The sequence below is a fragment of the Balaenoptera musculus genome, chromosome 9, assembly GCF_009873245.2.
Source record: "Balaenoptera musculus isolate JJ_BM4_2016_0621 chromosome 9, mBalMus1.pri.v3, whole genome shotgun sequence".
NCBI lineage: Eukaryota > Metazoa > Chordata > Mammalia > Artiodactyla > Balaenopteridae > Balaenoptera > Balaenoptera musculus.
The window spans coordinates 84,424,450-84,447,131 of NC_045793.1; the positions used below are offsets into that span (position 1 = coordinate 84,424,450).

Below are 22,682 nucleotides of genomic sequence, written 5' to 3' on the forward strand. Positions count from 1 at the left end.
CCCTTCCCAGAATGTCATAGAGCTGAAATCATACAGTAAGCGCCTCTCACTTTTTGGCTTTCATTCACACAATTCTTCGTCTCTCCTAGCTATCCCTCAAGGTCCAGCTCAAATACCAACTAATTATGTAGTCCACTCATCTATAATTTCCATTCTTTTCTTCTTTTATTTCATATTAATACCCATGCACACAACACATGCACACATTTACATGCATAATCTTTGACATATATACGGGCTTTTTTACTCACTCACTTTGTTATATAAATATATTAGTGTTTCTACTCTATTGTGAGCTTTTTGATGCAGAGGTTATATTTTAGCCACCGGAAGCCCCCAGGGAGGGAAGCACAGTTCCCAGCACAAAGTAGATGTTGTGTAAACCTCTGATAATTAACCATTGCCATTTTGATTTTTCAATCCTGAGAACATCAAATAGCACACAAAGTAAAATCCTAAAACTTATTGAAATTACTAATAATTTTACGCTTTTTAAATGCGGTTAAAGTTTACTTCTTTAATTTTTTTTAACAAGGTCCAAATACATTTGAAGATGCAAGGAACTACATCAAGAACCAGTTTCTAGACCTGAATTTAAAAAAAGATAAGGAAATTTATTCCCACATGACCTGTACTACAGATACTCAAAATGTCAAGTTCGCATTTGACGCCGTTACAGATATAATAAAGAGAATCTGAAAGACTGTGGGCTCTTCTAATCAATCCTTTTTTCTTCCAATCTTGCTCATGTACACTTTTCAACACATAAAAGGTGCTGGGTGATGTGTTTAGTTTTAATAGATATTAACTTGTATAACTAGTGTTGTATGGCAAAATTTTTCACACAAAAATTTTGTGTTGTCACCTGCATGTGGATAAGTTTTGATTTCTCTGAGATATTGAGGATTGGGGTGTCTTTGATGTTCTCAGTTCTGAAAACTGATACCTTTTGGTAACACGATAACTGTACATATCAGTGACACTGAATTTGCTTGGAAGTAAATTCTGCACTGTGGCCTATTTTTAATGATAGAGCAATGGGAAAAAAAGCAAGGTATTCCATATTACTTCCACGGGCCAGAATTTGAGAGGCATTCATTTTTGCTGATAATGTAACCGTGCCTGTAACTGTAGAAACTATTCAAAGATGATACATGTGGTGCTTTACTGGTGTTTATTTTATTGAAGACTCCTATTCAGCCACCTGCAAATGCAATGTTCACTATACATGTACCTGTTGATGGAAATTACATATGCAAAAGAAATGCATCCAATTTTTGTTACTTTTCCTTAGAAAAAAATCATTAATGCTGAATTTACCTTTAGAATTGAGGATTTCAATAATATATTTTTGTACCAATCTGACTGAAAATAGGGGACCCCGTGTGGTCAAGAACACAGTGTAAAGCTGCTCAGGCTGAACAAAGTCCTCAATGGAGAACTCGTTTCCTACATTTTATTCCAGAGCAGCATGAAACATTATTGTAATTGATGGTTTGGGGACAATAAATCGAGACCTCAAGAGAAAAAAATAATTCAACGTCTTAGCACTAGTGTGTTTTAGCTTTGTGAATAAGAAGTAGGAAGTAAGAGTGAGTAATTAGCAGATTTTTTTAAAAAAGAAACATTGAACTTCTTGTTAGTAGTGTATTGTGCTGTCTAAACGTTACACCGGATGCTAGTGGTCAAAGCCTACTCTTTAAAAGCTAATTTGGTGTTTTACAAATAAAATCATTATTTATAAACAGAAAAGATGACTTTTTCTTTTTTTAAAGTGTGCACTATTTACAACATATACTTTTTAAGCATGTCTGATATCATTTACTCTCTCCACTTGTAGAAGGTGATATATAAATCAGAATAGGAGATCAGTGCTTAAGATCTATAACTTCTTTGAAAAGAGAGCTAATTAGGTTAGTGTAACTAGATGAGATGAAAGGAACATAAATTAAGCAATTTGCGAATCTGTAGCTCAGGCGGATTTAGGTAGCCCTGTCTCGGTGTCACTACTTCACTGTTCTGTAACACATTTCCATTCTAAACATGCAAGAATGATCACTATTCAATCAGTAACCTTAACTAGAGTGTTTTTGGCTTTATTTTCAAGAACACAGGAGTTATTAACAAATAGTCAAATAAAAACGTTACTATAGTAAGAACAATTAATTTGAAATTTCTTTGCAAAATATAAGTTATTAAGGAACCTAAGATACCAAAGACAAAAAGTGTACGAGAAAATATTTAGTTCAGGTATTCAATAAATTTTTCTGGCTAAGACCCATTATCTATATGACAACAACCCAACATTTTGCTAGGAGCTAGTCAATGCTTTGAGATCTTAAATTAAGATTAGAAATTCTGTCATTTCATCCATTGCTTTGTTTTTGTTCTCCTGCTTTAATCTGTTTTCCTCTAACGGTGTGAAAAGAATGTTCCAGAAAAGAATATTTTTTGAAATACTACTATTATAACTTAGATTTTGACTCTGACTTACCTTTAGGGTTCCTCTTTTAGATAACATAGGTAGAAAGGGTGAGGTCTGAAATGGTCTTTTAAAAATACATAACTCATTTCAATCTTTGCAAAAATTAACAGGCATCAGTATGTATTTATGAATATTGTTCTCTGAGAACTTTAAAAAATGTTAAATTACCAAACTAAAAGTAGAGGTCAGTTTGGATTATTAATAACAAAAAAAAACCTGTTCAATTCCTTCCAATCCTAGAATTGAACTTTAAAAAACTTTTCTTCACAATCAAAAATAGGTGCTATGCTAAACGACAACTTTAATTAAGAGAAATTTTTAGTTGGAAAATATAAAATAAATGTTTCCATTATTTAATGATTGCACTCCTTAAAAATTGAGTCTATTTCTGATTTTACTTTTTAAATTTTTTAATAAAAAAGGGGTTGGAGTGGATACACAGCATTTTGGGTTAATTAAAGAAAGCAGCAAAATGGGAAATATGGGAAGATACACTTCAGCTGGAAGAAACTCACCCTGAGACCAGAAATGTTAAAGTTGGTTAGAATCAAAGCATCTGTTTCTGGGGGTGGAGTCAAGATGGCGTACTAGGAGGACGCAGAATGTGCGTCTCCTCACAACTAGGGCACCTAAGGGGATGGGAGGAACCCCCAGTGACCGGATAGGACGTGGGGCGTGGGGAGTGAGGGGGGAGGAGAAGTGGAGGCGGGACGAGACTGGCACCCCTGAGGGGCAGCTAGGGGAGGGGAAGGGATCCCACGCCAGAAGGGGGATGGTGGGGGGACCATTGGGAGGGCAGAGGATCAAAAGGGAGCGTGGCCAGGTTTCCCCTGCCCACTTGGACCCCCAGGAACTTGTTGAGATCCCAGGCCTGATCCTCTGCCCACCTAGGCCCCCTCCAGCCAGCAGGTCCTGAGGGAGTGGGAGGGAGGGAAGGCGGAGCAAAAGTAAAGGCCGGACCTCCAAGACAGCACCCCTGAGGGGAGGCTGGGGGAGGGGAAGAGTTCCTACACCCAGCGGGACCCATCCATGGTTAGGGGTCCAGCGGCAGCAGTGACGGGGAGACCCTGGGGGAGACAGTGGGGGAGGGGCATGAAGGAACGGAAGGGAACGGGGCCAGTGCTTTCCCTGTCCACATAGGCATCAGGGAGCCTGTTGGGCTCCTGGGCCTAATCCTCTGCCCTTGAGCTTCCCTCCTGCTGCACAGAACCCAAGCCCCACCCCTACACCCCCACCCAGGGCCCTACCTCTACACTCGGAGACCCCCCTGTGAGACCCCCTCCAACGAGCTGGGCCTAAACCCCACCCACACACCCTCACTCAGAGCCCTACCTCCAAACTCTGGAACCCCACACTCCAGAGGCCCTCCTTTCCCCTTCTGCACAGGTCCTAAGCAGAGGCCCCACCCCACGCTTGCATGTGGCCCCACCTAGGCCCCGCACTATGCTCAAACATCACACCCCCCTACCCGCCTAGGTCCCGCCCCCATAGCCAAGGCTTTTTTTTTTTCTTTTTTCCTCTTTTAGATTGGGGGTCTGTTTTACTTTGTTGATTCATTGTTGCTGATACTTTTATATTTTTATTTTTCCTAACAAATCTTTTATTTTTCTAATTTTATTTTATTCTTTATACTTTGTTAGTGATCTCTCCTTTTGGCTTGCTCTCTCCCCACCCTTGTTTTCTTTATTCTTTCGTGGTTTTAGTTAACCTTGTTGCAGTTGTTTCAATTATAGTTTTATTTTTCCTAATATATTCTTTATCTTTCTAATTTTATTTTGTTTTTTATTCTTTGATACTGTACTGCTCCTTCTTCTTCTTCTTCTTTTTTTTTTTTTTTTTTTTTTTACTGTGCCACAGAGTTTGCAGGATCTTGGTTCCCAGGCCAGAGGTCAGGCCCAAGCTCCTGTGGTGGGAACTCTGAGTCCAAACCACTGGACTAACAAAACCTCAGACCACAGGGAATATCAGAGTGAGGCCTCCCAGATGTCCTCATCTCAGCACCAAGGACCCAGCTCTATCGAACTGCCTGCAAACTCCAGTGCTGCATATCTCAGGCCAAACAACCAGTAAGACAGAAATACAGCACCACCCATCAAAAAAAAAAAAAAAAATGAAACGACAAAAAAATTTGTTACAGATGAAGGAGCAAGGTAAAAACCTACAAGACCAAATAAATGAAGATGAAACAGGCAACCTACCTAAAAAAGAATTCAGAGTAATGACAGTAAAGATGATCCAAAATCTCAGAAAGAGAAGGCAGAAAATACAAGAAACATTTAACGAGGATCTACAAGAACTAAAGAGCAAACAAACAGTGAGGAACAACACAGTTACTGAAATTAAAAATACTCTGGAAGGAATCAATAACAGAATAACTGAGGCAGAAGAACAGATAAGTAACCTGGAAGATAAAATGTTGGAAATAACTGCCAGGGAGCAGAATAAAGAAAAAAGAATGAAAAGAATTGAGGACAGTCTCAGAGATGTCTGGGACAACATTAAACACACCAATATTCGAATTATAGGGGTCCCAGAAGAAGAGAAAAAGAAAGGGCCTGAGAAAATATTTGAAGAGCTTATAGTCGAAAACTTCCCTAACATGGGAAAGGAAATAGTCAATCAAGTCCAGGAAGGACAGAGAGTGCCATACAGGATAAACCCAAAGAGAAACACGCTGAGACACATATTAATCAAACTATCAAAAATTAAATACAAAGAAAAAATATTAAAAGCAGCAAGAGAAAAGCGACAAATAACATACAAGGGAATCCCCATAAGGTTAACAGCTGATCTTCCAGCAGAAACTCTGCAAGCCAGAAGGGAGTGGCAGGACATATTTAAAGTGATGAAAAGGAAAAACTTAAAACCAAGATTACTCTACCCAGCAAGGATCTTATTCAGATTCGACAGAGAAATTAAAACCTTTACAGACAAGCAAAAGCTAAGAGAATTCAGCACCACCAAACCAGCTCTACAACAAATGCTAAAGGAATTTATCTAAGTGGGAAACACAAGAGAAGAAAAGCACCTACAAAAACAAACCCAAAACAATTAAGAAAATGGTAATAGGAACATACATATCGATAATTAACTTAAACGTGAATGGATTAAATGCTCCAAACAAAAGACGCAGTCTCGCTGAATGGATAGAAAAACAAGACCCATATATATGCTGTCTAAAAGAGACCCACTTCAGACCTAGGGACACATACAGACTGAAAGTGAGGGGATGGAAAAAGATATTCCATGCAAATGCAAATCAAAAGAAAGCTGGAGTAGCAATACTCATATCAGACAAAATATACTTTAAAATAAAGACTATTACAAGAGACAAAGAAGGACACTATATAATGACCAAGGGATCAATCCAAGAAGAAGATATGACAATTGTAAATATGCACCCAACATAGGAGCACCTCAATACATAAGGAAAATGCTAACAGTGACAAAAGGGGGAATCGACAGTAACACAATCATAGTAGGGAACTTTAACACCCCACTTTCACCAATGGACAGATCATCCAAAATGAAAACAAATAAGAAAACACAGGCTTTATATGACACATTAAACAAGATGGACTTAATTGATATTTATAGGACAGGATACACTTTCTTCTCAAGTGCTCATGGAACATTCTACAGGATAGACCATATCTTGGGTCACAAATCAAGCCTCAGTAAATTTAACAAAATTGAAATCATATCAAGTATCTTTTCTGACCACAATGCTGTGAGACTAGGTATCAATTACAGGAAAAAAACTGTACAAAATACAAACACATGGAGGCTAAACAATACGCTACTAAATAACCAAGAGATCACTGAAGAAATCAAAGAGGAAATCAAAAATAACCTAGAAACAAATGACAATGAAAACATGACGACCCAAAACCTATGGGATGCAGCAAGAGCAGTTCTAACAGGGAAGTTTATAGCAATACAATCTTACCTCAAGAAACAAGAAACATCTCAAATAAACAAGCTAACCTTACACCTAAAGCAATTAGAGAAAGAAGAAAAAAAAAACCCAAAGTGAGCAGAAGGAAAGAAATCATAAAGATCAGAGCAGAAATAAATGAAATAGAAACAAAGAAAACAATAGCAAAGATCAATAAAACTAAAAGCTGGTTCTTTGAGAGGATAAACAAAATTGATAAACCATTAGTCAGACTCATCAAGAAAAAGAGGGAGAGGACTCAAATCAGTAAAATTAGAAATGAAAATGGAGAAGTTACAACAGACACCACAGAAATACAAAGCATCCTAAGAGACTACTACAAGCAACTCTATGCCAATAAAATGGACAACCTGGAAGAAATGGACAAATTCTTAGAAAGATATAACCTTCCAAGACTGAACCAGGAAGAAATAGAAAATATGAACAGATCAATCACAAGTAATGAAATTGAAACTGTGATTAAAAATCTTTCCAACAAACAAAAGTCCAGGACCAGATGGCTTCACAGGTGAATTCTATCAAACATTTAGAGAAGAGCTAACACCCATCCTTCTCAAACTCTTCCAAAAAATTGCAGAGGAAAGAACACTCCCAAACTCATTCTACGAGGCCACCTTCACCCTGATACCAAAACCAGACAACTACACTACAAAAAAAGAAAATTAGAGACCAGTATCACTGATGAATATAGATGCAAAACTCCTCAACAAAATACTAACAAACAGAATCCAACAGCACATTAAAAGGATCATACACCATGATCAAGTGGGGTTTATCCCAGGAATGCAAGGATTCTTCAATATATGCAAATCAGTCAATGTGATAAACCATATTAACAAACTGAAGGAGAAACACCATATGATAATCTCAATAGATGCAGAAAAAGCTTTCGACAACAGTCAACACCCATTTATGATAAAAACTCTCCACAAAATAGGCATAGACGGAACCTACCTCAACATAATAAAGGCCATATATGACAAATCCACAGCCAACATCGTTCTCAATAGTGAAAAACTGAAACCATTTCCTCTAAGATCAGGAACAAGACAAGGTTGCCCACTCTCACCCCTATTATTCAACATAGTTTTGGAAGTTTTAGCCACAGCAATCACAGAAGAAAAAGAAATAAAAGGAATCCAAATCAGAAAAGAATTAAAACTTTCACTGTTTGCAGATGACATGATACTATACACAGAGAATCCTAAAGATGCTACCAGAAAACTACTCAATATAATCAACAAATTTGGTAGATAGAAGGATACAAAAATTAATGCACAGAAATCTCTTGCATTCCTATACACTAATGATGAAAATCTGAAAGAGAAATTAAGGAAACACTCCCATTTACCACTGTAACTGAAAGAATAAAATACCTAGGAATAAACCTACCCAGGAGACAAAAGAGCTGTACGCAGAAAACTATAAGACACTGATGAAAGAAATTAAACATGATACAAGCAGATGCAGAGATATACCATGTTCTTTGATTGGAAGAATCAACATTGTGAAAATGACTATAGCACACAAAGCAATCTACAGATTCAATGCAATCCCTATCAAATTACCAATGACATTTTTCACAGAATTAGAACAAAAAATTTCACAATTTGTGTGGAAACACAAAAGACCCCAAATAGCCAAAGCAATCTTGGGAAAGAAAAACGGAGGTGGAGGAATCAGGCTCCTGGACTTCAGACTATACTACAAAGCTACAGTAATCCAGACAGTATGGTACTGACACAAAACCAGAAATATAGATCAATGGAACAGGATAGAAAGCCCAGAGATAAACCCATGCACATATGGTCACCTTATCTTTGACAAAGGAGACAACAGTATACAATGGAGAAAAAACAGCCTCTTCAATAAGTGGTGCTGGGAAAACTGGACAGCTACGTGTAAAAGAATGAAATTAAAACGCTACCTAACACAATACACAAAATGGATTAAAGACCTAAATGTTAGGCCAGACACTATAAAACTCTTAGAGGAAAACATAGGTAGAACACTCTGTGACATAAATCACAGCAAGATCCTTTTTGACCCACCTCCTAGAGAAATGGAAATAAAAACAAAAATAAACAAATGGGACCTAATGAAACTTAATAGCTTTTGCACAGCAAAGGAAACCATAAAAAAGATGAAAAGACAACCCTCAGAATGGGAGAAAATATTTGCCAACGAAGCAACGGACAAAGGATTAATCTCCAAAATATACAAGCAGCTCATGCAGCTCAATATCAAAAAAACAAACAACCCAATCCAAAAATAGGCAGAAGACCTAAACAGACATTTCTCCAAAGCAGATATACAGATTGCCAACAAACACAGGAAGGATGCTCAACATCACTAATCATTAGGGACATGCAAATCAAAACTACAATGAGGTATCACCTCACAATGGTCAGAATGGCCATCATCAAAAAATCTACAAACAACAAATGCTGGAGAGGGTGTGCAGAAAAGGGACCTCTCTTGCACTGTTGGTGAGAATGTAAACTGTTACAGCCACTATGGAGAACAGTATGGAGGTTCCTTAAAAAACTAAAAATAGAACTACAATATGACCCAGCAATCCCACTACTGGGCGTATACCCTGAGAAAACCATAATTCAAAAAGAATTATGTACCACAGTGTTCATTGCAGCACTATTTACAATAGCCAGGATATGGAAGCAACCTAAGTGTCCATCAACAGACAAATGGATAAAGAAGATGTGGCATATATATACAATGGAATATTACTTAGCCATAAAAAGAAACGAAATTGAGTTATTTGTAGTGAGGTGAATGGACCTTGACTCTGTCATACAGAGTGAAGTAAGTCAGAAAGAGAAAAACAAATACTGTATGCTAACACATACATATGGAATCTAAAAAAAAAAAAAAAAAGGTTCTGATGAACCTTGAGGCAGGACAGGAATAAAGACACAGACGTAGAGAATGGACTTGAGGAAATGGGGAGGGGGAAGGGTAAGCTGCGACGAAGTGAGAGAGTAACATGGACATATATACACTACCAAATGTAAAATAGATAGCTAATGGGAAGCAGCTGCATGGCACAGGGAGATCAGCTCAGTGCTTTGCGACCACATAGAGGGGTGGGATAAGGAGGGTGGGAGGGAGACTCAAGAGGGAGGGGACATGGGGATATACATATGCATAGAGCAGATTCACTCTGTTATACAGCAGAAAGTAACACAACAGTGTAAAGCAATTATACTCCAATAAAGATGTTTAAAAAAATCTGTTTCAATTGAAAATTCAACCTTTTTACTATACAGTTAGTGGTGTTCTTTCATAGTATCTCAAGGAAATAGTCTTTGTCATTCAAAGGTCAAATGTGATGATACTGATATTTTCCTTTTCTCTTATTTGAAGCTTCTCTTCCTGACTGAGAGTGTTTCACAATCCTGCTTGCCTTAGATTTTTAATCCTCTTAACTCATTATTTTCTAAGATTTGCCCAATTGTAGACACATTGCACTACCTCAGAGATTTGGTGCAGACTTACATCTAATGGGGTCACTAACAACTAGTTCTTGCAGAGTTTTTCCAGAAGCATGAACTGATCAAGTTAAGTGTTTGCATCTTGGGACTAGTGGCTAGAGATTTAAATGAAGAAGAGTATTAACTGGGCAATATCTTTATGTCAAAATACAAAAAGTTGACAACTCTGTGAAGAAGCTCTATGGAAAGGGGGTTTCAAATTCTGAGGAATCTACAACATACTTTACAGATATCTAATATCCTACTGATTAACAACATTTATAAACAAATAGTTTTCATGTGTATCACACAAATGGGCAAATTACTTTTTCAGGCTATGAGCCTGTCCTAATACACATTTTCTTGCTTCATCCAATATCCTATTTTAAACACAAAATGTATTTTAAAATACTTGCAGAGAATTAGTTAGGCTTAACATAATCAAGCACTATATATATGAGGAAAAAATAAATCTTTTGTGTTGATTTATGTGTTTTCACTGTGTTACATCAGAATCAGAGGTAGAAGCGTTGGTTAACATGTGTATCTGCTAAAAATAAATTATTTGTAAAAACTATAGGAGAAATTGTGAATCCTCTAATTTGGAATAACTTTAAAAATAGGAGAGAGAACCCTCTGCCTGAGATGGAGCCAGGATTCACTGGAGAATATAACCAGCTAAGGCCCTTATTCAAAACATTTGGGTCTTTTCTGTATTTTTACAAACTAGTCTATAGCCACTTGGGGGCACACTTACATCATGTGTTTTTTCCCACACAAATGTTGCAAACATAATGAATTTGGATGATCGATAACGTTAATGAAACAAGTAATAAATCCTATTAAGAATCATACTTCATTTTGTGCTTCCAGCTCAGTAGAACATGATAATTTTCTGATAATTATAATATGCACTATCTTAGTCAAATTTGTGAGTAACCACTACTAAAACAGCTCCAAATTTGTTTGATATTATACAGATATTTAGTCTCTGCGTGCTTTTATTCTCTGCCATTTTCAAACTGTTATTTAAATCTAAGTAACCATTAATTTTGTAAAGTGTGTGTTTTCCATTAATCTGCATTGTGTCTAAAATCTTGATTAGCTTACAGTGAAAGAATAATTTGATACCTAACATTTATGTTCTGTGAATAGTTATCAATTAGATGCCTATTAATGTGTATCTTTTCAGTAAATCAGAGTAAAATTCCATTCTGCTATAATATTAGCCATTCCATTATTCTGTTTATTGCAACTTTTTCTGTAACCACCACTCCACCACATCAAGAGGAAAATGAGTGCTCTGTGACATTTTGCTATTACCAGTACTGCCACTGCCAACACATTTTTCGTTAGTAATAGTACAATTGTTTTTTAAGCCGTATTTGGCCCACTAGTTAAGAAATAGAGTCACAAGAAAGAAAAAAGAAATAAAAAGACCCTAATTTACTTCACAGGAACAGTAATAGCCCTTAATTATTATACCTTTCAGATAAAGAAGAAAAAAGAATATATGTGACACACAGAGTGATTATTTGCAAGACATTCATATTTTCTAAATTGGTCAGATTAAAACAAACCTAGCACATATACTTAATGGAAAATCATTTTTTTCAATGTATATTACTGTGAGTTTTCTTTTCTGAAAAACAAAAATGGTCAAACATGAAATGTCAGTATAATATCAAAACCAATGGAAACCGTTTCTCTTTTAACATATTAAAAGCCTTACATTGGAGAAAATACTAGATGATTGTACTTATAGTTAGCATATGAAAGTTTAGCACAAAAAGCACCCCATGCAGAATACTGAAGAAAAAGACGATCTATGTTATGATGATCTTATCCAGTTAAAATCTGAATATTTAATTACATTTTTAAAATACTAATGTACAAGTGTACATTTATATATAGCACAAATTTTGTGTGATAGTTTACCAGCAAAAGAAACAATTTTATTTCCGTTAGAGTTACAGTCAAGTTATTCATCATTGTGAGTCCACAACTGCTTACTTAGTCTCTATTACATCCGAGAAAGAACCACTTCACATTGTTATTCACATATATGATGTGCTCCCCAATAATGCGTGCATAATCATCTACACCTTTTGAACCAAAAGGTAGAAAATTTTATAAAAAATATACAAACCATATATATTACATCTAAAACAGACACAAATGCATATTCGTTTTTCATAATTCTATACTTTGGTAAATATAAAAAGAAGTACTGCTGCATAATCTAAAGCAATAGCCATAGTGTTTGGCTCTAAAGCAGCAGAGGAAGTATCCGGGTAATTGTATTCTGGGCTACCACACATGGAAGGCTTCATTAAACTCAGAGAGTCCAACAGCAAATTACTCGTCAGGTATTTCACTGTGAATCTGTGGCACGAGTCCCCCTGAACTACATTTTCCCCCAAGACAGGTGCCATGGTCACTGTAGGAAACCCTGGGCTGTGCTTGAGAACTTGCATTTAAATCTCAGTTCTATCACCAATTGTCCCCGTGTGCAACATCGAATACTTAATTTTTTCCAGGTGGCTACTTTTCTTATCTATAGATGAACAGAGTAAACAATCCTCACAAACCAATCCAGCCTGAGCTTCTGAGTCAGCAACATCTTTGGATACTGATACCAGAGTAAGCTTGTCTTAATTGAGAATTAAAAGAAAATGAAAACAGGAAGAGGAATGATATGTAAAGGATTTTTAATTAACACTTAAAATGTGACTTAGTAAAACTTGTGACTTCTTTCTCTTTTCAGTGTTCAATTGAGGGCTAGAAGTGTTATTTAGTCCTGGGAAGAAGAATCTAGCACCCAGCACTGCCCCTAGTTAAGGATTCACAAGGAGAACGTTTCCTAGTGCAGCCAGGTAGATCATCCCTCGCCATCCAAGGGAGGAAAACTGCACTGATTAATGCAAAAAAATTATTAAAGACTAATGTAACAACTTACAAAGTTAGCAAACATTGAATTACATACTTAAAATGGATGAACATATAAATTATACCTCAAATCAAAACAATAATAATGATAAAAGATAATTTTTAAAAATAATATGGCACCCATCCTTCCCAATAGTATCTCACACATCTAATGGAATTAATAAGTATTTAATAAATTAATAAGCAATAAGGTCACATTCCCCATAATGACCTCTCTGCCTAAAACAGACAAGTTCTAAACTCCAATATTGCTGTCTAGCTAGGTCTGCCCTCCCTGTATGGTTGGTTGCCTAAGAGTAATAAATTAGTTTTACTTTTTTAAAATTCCTAAAAGCTTAGATCATTCTCATGCTAAAATATAGTTTCAAGATAAGTCCTAGTGCCCAGGGCACATGGCCCTGGTCCCTCACTCAGTAGGTCCTTTGCTCTTGCTGTTTTGTTGTCAGGACTGCCCTCTCCTACTCCAGGCCCTACTGGCTCCTACTTATTCTTCAAATTTTAAGTCTGTGTTCAAGTCTTGAGACAGGGGTTCCCAGACCTCACAGATACAAGATCACAGGCTACATCCTTCTATAGCTGTTTATAATAAATTTACTCTTTATAACTTACTGACATTTACAATGAAATATTTATGTGTGTGCTTGTTTGATGTGTATTTGTTTCTCCACATTACTGTTAGTTCCCTGAGGGTGGAGCCCATATGTGGGTTTTCCATAGTTGTGTTTGATGCAAAGTGGGAACTTAAAGAATATTTGTGAATTAATCAACCAATACACCAATGATTGTTCACCAAGTTCTCCTGGAAAGTTGCTTTTCTTTTAGCTTTCAGAATGCCATACTTCCCTGATTTTTCTCCTGTCTCTCTTGCTTCTTCTCAAACTCCTCTGATTTTCCTATAAATGTTACTTTTACTGAAGATACTTATCTAGACCATCTTCTCTTCTTACTCCACATATTCTCTATTAGAAATCCGAAGTACTTACACACCTTTATTTTTCTTTAGGCAGCTTCAGTCTCCTGATCCCTGGATGTACATTTTAACTGCCTTTGGGGACATATGCAGACTAATAAAATAACATTAAAAAATTAAACTCATGATTTAATAAGTTTAATTAATCTCAAAAAATCTATCCCTCCTCCTGTGATCTCTCAGTTGTTTAGTCCAGACCTCAGGTTTTACCCTTCTTTTCTTTCACCTGTTACCCATCTCAAATTATTCAGCAAGGCCTATTGGGCTACATCCTAAATATTTCTTTAATTATTTGCTTTTTTTCCATCATAACTACCCCTTGTCTACTTCAAGTTTCTCTCTTGCAGAGATTCCTGGCACAGCTCCTTAAACTGTCTGCCCACCATCCATTCTTGCCACTTCCCATCTATTTTCCATCCAACTGACAGGATGACCTTTCTGAAATGCAGAACAATTACATTACATGACTTCAAATGCTGCCATGGCTCTCCAGTGTCATAAAGTCAACCTGCCATAATGTTTACATGTTCTCCATGATCTGGTACCTTTTTACCTCTCTAGCCCATCTTTTGCCATTCTTCTATCTAAATCCACTTGCAAATGTGCTCTCTCTTAGAACATTCTTCCTTCTGATTCGCTGACTGATTAAATCAACCTTTAGACTTTGATTTTTTTCAGAAATGTTCTCCTCACCTGCCACGTCTTGGTTACCTGTCTGTCCTATGTGCTCCTTGACCACCTGTATCTCCTTCTTTGTAAACCTTATCATGATAAGGAAGTCAAGTAAATTCATTTCATCCCCTGTGAAGATTACAAAAAGCAGACAATCTACTTTAGGATAGGGAGAGTTGTGTGTATGCTCTATACTGTGTGTGTGTGTGTGTGTGTGTGTGTGTGTGTGTGTTTTAAAGTTTCCAACTCTATTTTAATGTTCCTAGTAGGATAGAAAGAAATAATAAAAATGTTTAAAGAAAATGATGTAACATGAGTAAAAGGACATCATTTGTTTCTACTCAATTCAGACTTGCAAAAAATCTTGAATGCATTTGGCAAAATTTCCAATTGGTAAATCTTATACACTAATATTATATTCCAAATAAGGCTACATAAATATGTCAGCAATCTGTTTCCCCAAAGCCATTTACCACATCCTATTAGTATCAATAGGAATAAACGAGCTTCTCGAGAAGAAGTCAAACCCACCACTATTCGAAGAAGTTATAGCTAGTCCAACCCTAAAAACATTTGAAAGAAAGCAACACCAGTCTTGGCTTTGCTGCCAGCCTGATGCCTCTGTAAACAGAGACACATCTAAATGTCCCAGAGGTTTGAAACGAGATTTTTGATCCAGAGCAGACATATAAGCCACATGGATTTTTTTGAGGTTTTGGATAATGAACAACAGCACATCACAAAGGCCTGTAATAATTAGTCCATTTGTATAAAAATAAAATAAGCCTTAAAATGTGAGCATTTCTTTTATCTAATTGTTTGTAAAGGTAGAATTACATCATACAAAGCACTATCCTTAGAAGAGCAAAACCCAACAATAAAAGAATTAAGCTTCAGAATCTTTAAACATTTTGCTTCATAACTTTTTATGATTTTTTTTAACAATAATTAGAAGGTTTAAATTTACTGCTGATATTTTGATATTCTTTCTTGTTGTTGTTAAGTCTCTTCAAGTCTTTCAAAAGCAACTTTTATCCCCTTAACAGGACAGACTCTGAACTTGCTCTGTATGCTACCACTTTACCAACAAATCATATTTTTATCAAAGTATCAGTACCTTTTAAAGCTAGTTCCTTCTGTATATAAATAACCCCTACCTGGAACACTCCAGAAGATTACAAAACATACTTGATCAAAGTTCTATTACAGCTCTTCAAAATGCTTACACTTCAAAACTTGCAATGTAACTTGGAGAATTAGTCAATAGATTAATGACCCTTTAATGTTTATAAATATAAGTAGATAATAGTGGAACTCTTATTTGTATGTTTTCCATAATCTGAATATATTGTTTTCTTTAAAATTTCTCATATTTTAAAATATGTTTATATAAAAAATACTGCTTTCACTGAGATGTATAAGAATATTGGTGATAGATTTCAGTGGGAAGGCAATAAACACAATATTGATGAGGTAATTGTGATCTTTGATACAGATTTAGGTGTTAGGTAATTTCCATTAATCACGTGGGTGTGTAGGTGTGTATGTATAACAGGGAAAAATCATAAAGTTTTTAGATTTCTTCTAATGACCTTCCTTAAATTTATAAACCCAACAAATCTAGCAAATCTTAAATCTTTTTTTTTTTTTTGGCTGTAAATTATAGAGCCAAGTTGCTGAATACAATTGCCCTCAACACCTCATATAGTTTTTGTTTCTTTTTGTAAATTTATTTATTTATTTTTGGCTGCATTGGTCTTTGTTGCTGTGCGTGGGCTTTCTCTAGTTGCGGCGAGCGGGGGCTACTCTTCATTGAGGTGAGCAGGCTTCTCATTGCGGTGGCTTCTCTTGTTGTGGAGCATGGGCTCTAGGCACACGGGATTCAGTAACTGTGGTGCACGGGCTTAGCTGCTCCGCGGCACGTGTCATCTTCCTGGACCAGGGCTCGAACCCGTGTCGCCCGCATCGGCAGGCAGATTCTTAACCACTGTGCCACCAGGGAAGCCCTAAATACAGGTTTTAAAGTGTTTTTTTAAACTAATGAAACCTGTGAGTCCTTCTTGAACTCAGAAATTTAAGTCCGCCAGATGGGGATTGTAAATTTTTCCTATACAATTCACGGGACTTTTTTTGATGAGAACATTGAAAAAGCTTAAAGATTCAATGAATTTCTACTGTCCATGGACTAGTCTGTGCTATCTCTCCGTTGTGTTTCAATGCTAAAAATATAACTAGCAACAGTGTCAATTTTTAAAAAGATTTGAAGAGGCAAATTTTCCCTCATGCATAATGACCAGAGGAAATTACAACCAGCTTGCAATCTATTAAACTCACACCATGTGAATGGTGAATGCACACAATTTGACTTTCTGATGATCATGTAACAGTGTACAAAATGTGTTGTGATACTTACGTTCTGAAAATAATATTTTCACTTTGAAATTCTTTTTTCTTTTCTAAGTTAAACCGAGTCTTACTCCATGAGACACCTACCTTCAAACCCCATCTCAGCAGAGGCCCATCAGATGTCTGTTTATATTACCTTTGTGAGCTCTGACAACAAAATGCCCAGCTGAGCCCACAGCATTTTACAAGTGTTCTAAACCCAGGAGGCTGGCATATCAAACATCCACATACTAATTGTGACATTAATCTCCAGCCATCAGCTGACTAAGGAGGTTAGAGCTGTATTAAAAACATGTTGCAGTTCTAAATCACTTCACCAAGTAACCCATGTGGTGCCGTATCTTATTACTATACCAACAAGGAGTGGCAAGAAGCAAGAATAGTATAGCTGAGCATGAATTTTGAAAGAAAATATTCTGTAAGCAGTATATGATAAAACTGTGCAATCTAGAACTCAAAGGGCATTTATTTTTGATCATGTGTCTATACGGGAGACTTCTTACTAAATAGGATGCTTTCCAACTGGTAGAGGATTTGCTCCTTTCAAACCCTGGTATTTTAAACCATAATGAATAGTTCAACTGTATTATCAACTATCTGTCTTCTGAGGTAGACTATATTCAACATATTTTACCCTTTCCTTAATGTCCCATAACCATTATGATGAACAGTAATTACTATATTGTAATGCAATGATACTCTGAGTTACAATGTAGGTATGTAGGTTTCATTTTATTCATTGTCATAGGGACTCATATATGTGAGAAGATGATATGAGTCACCAGGATAAAAAGTGTGTGCCTTTAAAGGGAAACATGCAAGAGAAACCTGCTCTCTAGTGTGGACAGAATATAAACAGAGAAGAACAATGCTGCCTAAGGGTTCTTAGTCATCTGGGCTGACACCTTGGTTCTGCCACTGATTAGCTGCACAGCGTGGAGTAAGGTCGTTAGCTCCTCAGTATCCACATCCATACAGCGAGGAAAATAACAACAGCTACAGGTCAGATCCCAGGAATAAATGAGCTAATATGTGTGGAGTGCTTAGAAGAGTGCCTGATAGATGTTAGAGATGACTGGTTATTAGCAGAGGGGGCAGAAAAGTTAACATGCAGTTGTGAAGTTGTATAGAGAAATATAAAGAGGGTCCACGGTACAACAGAGCCCCTGGTTGGGAGGGAGGAAGGGATTTGCAGAAGGTGGAGGTTAAAAGAGGAAAATATTTAGAAGTATCCCCTAAAAGGTTAATACATTGATTAAAAGGATGATGTTAAAGGATTTTTCTATATATCTTACAAGTATTGGTTTGTCTCACTGGTAGCATTCAACTTCAGCAACCCATATTTCATCTTAAAAATAACTATTTTTAATAATTGCATTCATTGTGTTAGGCCTAAGAATTATTTGTATTAATTTATTTACTTGTTCATCCTTCCATCCATATGTCCATCCCTACACTAACCTATTCATTTATTTATTCAATTTTTCAACGAAGAGCTACCATGCATAGGAAATTTGAAAGTTACTGCAGAATCCTTAAAGTTCAATGTGAAGCCTCTGTCACCAAGATACTTTCAAATTAATAGAACAGAACTTCCCACATTGGGCAACTTCAGCAAAAGTGAGGGATTAGCTTTGTCAAACACATTTTTGACATACAAGGTGTAAACAAAAAGCACATAGAGTGTCATTCGTCATCCAGCTACACAAGGGTCAAGCTGCAACCCATTGCAGATTTCAGGATGAAGAAAACAGGAGGAAGCACCGTGTGCTTTGGATAAACGGGCCCCCCCAGATAGTTAAGATGCGTATCTCCAGAAGTATTTCAATGACCCTGGATTCTTCCATCTTCCCATACATCACAGAAAAGCCCTACAATTATTAAGCTGAGATATCTGTTCTTTGTGATTGGCAGTAATTTTTTTAACCAAGTTAAACATTTCTTTAACGCTGTGTATCTTTGAGATGGAGACACAGTACAAGAACTCCTTTTTGGAACCCTTATTTTTGCAGCTAGTGTTTTGGGAAATATTGGGTTATAAATATACAGCAATTGCATTACTGCACAGACTTTGGGATAGGTTTTTGGGACAAAAGCCTTTTCTACTTACTTCCTGGTTTTCAGTTCTGTTCAGCATATGGTGATGAGGCCACACATTCAATCTCAATGAAATAATAAAGGTGCTTTCTGTATTCCTTTAGATCATGCACATGGAAAACAGAATTCAGCACAGTAAAAGGCAGTTTTGATGACTGACAAAGTCCAGGTCGCAGGAGAGGGAGCAATGTCCTGCACCTGGTGAGGTCATCTTGTGGATAATGGTTTTATGCTAGGAGCCAGCACTGCTTTTTTCTGAATGGAGCTCAGATACTATTTGGTGCAGCAATTTTCTTTAAAAAACAAAAAGCCCTGGATAAGGAGAAGCCCTGGGAGTTCTCCAGGGACTTGACTTTCATCCTGACTCTCCAAAGTGAACTGAGCACCATCTTTAAGTTATGAAATTGTAATGCTGAAACACAAATCCTACCCTGGCAGAAATCTTAATTGTTCCAAAATTGGAACCATTAGAATGTCATTAATCTGATTTGTTGTCATTGTAAAATGATGAATCAAAGAGAAGATCCTCTCTCTCTTCCCTAGGAAACCACTTGTTCCTTTGCATAAAATCAATATGAGGCCATTCATCTGAATACAACTCTTCCTCGACACTAATTTTTTACTAAAACACTGTTGAAATAAACTTAACACGGCTTTCTCAACCTAGCTATTTTCCAGATGATTTAGCCCACACAGCTGAACCTAGAAAAATGTTAACAGTTACGTTGAGACTTCCCAATACACAGTAAAATGTATGAGACATCATTGTAAATTAGGATAAATTACACATTATTAGATACAACCACATGTTCAGCATCTAACTTTAACTAGCCTATCTCTGACCTCAAGACACAAGTAACAATTTCTTTATCACACAGGACAAAGATGTTTCTGCCCTTAGCAAAAAATTGGTCAGATGAAATCCAAAGTGTACTTATGAAGCAGGAAAAGAAAAAAGGAAAGATTTGTAAGTCTATTGTAACTAAACTTGACTCTGATTTTGGACTACATCAATATTAACATATAGATGGAAGAAGGAAAGGAAAGTAGGAAGAATATAGTTTTTCCTTAAGACATGTCTGCATGATGTCATTGGTTTTTCCTTATCACTTTGTCTATTATAAATATAAATATATTAACTGTATTAAATTGATGTTTCACAAACTTTTCTTGCTAACACCAAACTTGATTGTTTAAAAATATAGATTCACGGATTCATATTCTGATTCTGTTACTTTGAAAAACACCCAAGCATTTGTGATAGTTATGAATAGGCAGTAGGAGAAACATGGCTTAAAACATCAAAAATAAAACACTGATTTGAATTTAGTTTTATTTTCACTTGTATTTTTTCAATTTAAATGTTAATGAAGCACTTACTATATTCCAACTTAGACATATGAGGGAAGTGTGAGTGGATAAGTTTAGTGTCCACTTTCAAATAGACTATTCTAGTAAGGGAGATAAGCTATGTATCTCAAGAAGAATCATATAACAAAGGTAGGATCTCCAATCTTGCATTTATTAACTCATTCACTTACTCATTATTTTACTTAGTTAATATATATTATCCACCTATTAAAGAATAGGCATTGTGTCAAATTAGGGAGCTACAATAGTGAGCAAAAACAAGCACAAGTCCTGCCTTCATGGAACTTCTAGTTTAGGAGGGAGAATGCCACTATACAAACTAATAACATTATAAGTATAAAGTGCAGCATATGTTATGAAAGCAGTGAATAAGACCTCATTGGCACATAGCATGCAAATAGTGATCTAGTCAGAGGGGCCGGGAAGTTTTTTCTTACTAAATAAACTTGAACTGAGGATAAGGAAGCAGTAATGAGATGAAGGGAGGAAGAAAGCTCTTCCAGGCCACAGTAAGTACATGTGCAAAGGCCCTGGGGTAAGAGAAATCATGTGCATGTTAAAGACTGTGGTGGCTGAAGGTCTAAGAGGAAGGGGGGAAAAGGCTAAAAAGATCAGACTACATAGGATGTTAAGATACATCAAGGATTTTTGTCCTTATTTTAAATACAAGTGTTCAGAAATAGAATGGCATGATAAGATTTGCAATTTGAACAGATCACCTTGGCTGCCTGTGCTCTGGAAAAATGACTAGAGGAAGGGAGACTAGGTTTGTACAGATGAGTGGGCAGCTATTCAAAATGTTCCAAAAGGAGATAATAACAACCTAAACTCGGACAACAGAGATGGAGAATAAAAGGGCAGACAGACTTATAATGTATTCTGGAGGCCAAACCAACAGACCTTGGTGATTAATTCATCACCGTCAGATATGGTAGGGGCTAGTGGGTAGGAAAGGGGAGGAAATTTCAGGGATGGTGGTGACTTACTGAGGTAGGGAACGGTAGAAGACCACCAGGTTTGAGGAAGGAAGAGGGAATAGATGAAAATGATTTTGAACATGATGAATTTGAGGGGCCCTAAAGATATCCCTGTAGAGTAGGTAATGAGATATTCTGATCCAGAGGATAGAGGAGAAGTATGGACTAGAGATAGTCATTTGTGAATCATCAAGAAAAAGATAGTAATAGAAACCGTGGGTACAAATGAGATTAATAATACGGAGTAGGAAGAAAAAAGAGCTTGGGATATAGCCTTCAAGAACTGCAGAAGTTTTTTGGCAAAGAGGAGGAGATTGTAAAGGACACTGAAAAGGAAAGGAAAATAAAAGAAGTAGGATTCAGACCAGGGAGTGTGCAGGAATAAGACAACGTGGGAGAATTTTTCAAAAATGGAAAAAAGCAATTAATAGTTTTAAGTATCCATTGCATTTAGGGACGCTGGTGTGACTGATGACATTTTGGCAAAGTGACATTTGGCAAAGTCAGATAGTTATGGGTTAGGGAATGAAAGGATAAATGGTGACAATAAGTAATGACAGTCTTTTTTTTTTTTAGAAGTTTGACCATAAAGAGGAAGGATAAGGCAATGCTGATTTCAAATACAATATTGCCCAATAAAAACATCATGTTTACTTTCTTACTCACCCTTTTAATTGCCTTTCACATTTCTTTTCTACTAAATAAACCATGCACCTCTCTATCACTGAAGCTAGTAATGTTGCTCTAACACACACCCTCTATCAAGACTTCAGTGATCCCATCTCATCCTTCAGCAGGTTGAAACAGTCTCTAGTACTCTGACCCTCTTTCCCCTCTGCCCACATGAGCATGTGAGTTAATTTCATGAGAAGATCCACCCTAGTTCTATTATTTAGCTAATCTAAACTTCAGTAAATAATATAACTTTTTAAAACTTAGTTTGCTCAACTGAAAGGGAAGACTCACCCTTATGTCAAGGTGTCGATGAAAGTGGAGTGAGATAGTGAGTCCAAATTGCTCATTACATTTCCTGATCACTGTAGATCTCAATGATTATCAGCTGAATTTGACTCATGTGCATGATGTGTTTTATCCAGTGTTAAAAAGAAGACTATAGGCTCAAAATGGAGTCACTTATGTTAAGCCCCATTTCACCAAACCAGGACTTAACTTAGTTACAGTTTCAGCTTCCCCAGAAGCAGATTCTGATTTCAATCAGAAATCACCTGGCCAGCACTAGTGAAGTCATCTGCCTGGCCGACCCAACCATACCCTAAGGGAAAGTAACCTTGCAATAAGCAACCTG

General features: G+C 36.6%; 1 protein-coding gene across 1 annotated transcript in view; it reads left to right on the forward strand.

Annotated features, from left to right (window-relative positions):
* The window catches only part of LOC118900558 (guanine nucleotide-binding protein G(t) subunit alpha-3-like), a 47,457-nt gene extending 46,738 nt beyond the window's left edge, over positions 1-719 (forward strand). The window contains 2 exon segments of the mRNA XM_036862955.1: positions 536-682; positions 685-719. Coding sequence (XP_036718850.1) covers positions 536-682; positions 685-719 — 182 coding nt within the window.
* Positions 720-22,682: the final 21,963 nt, after the last annotated feature.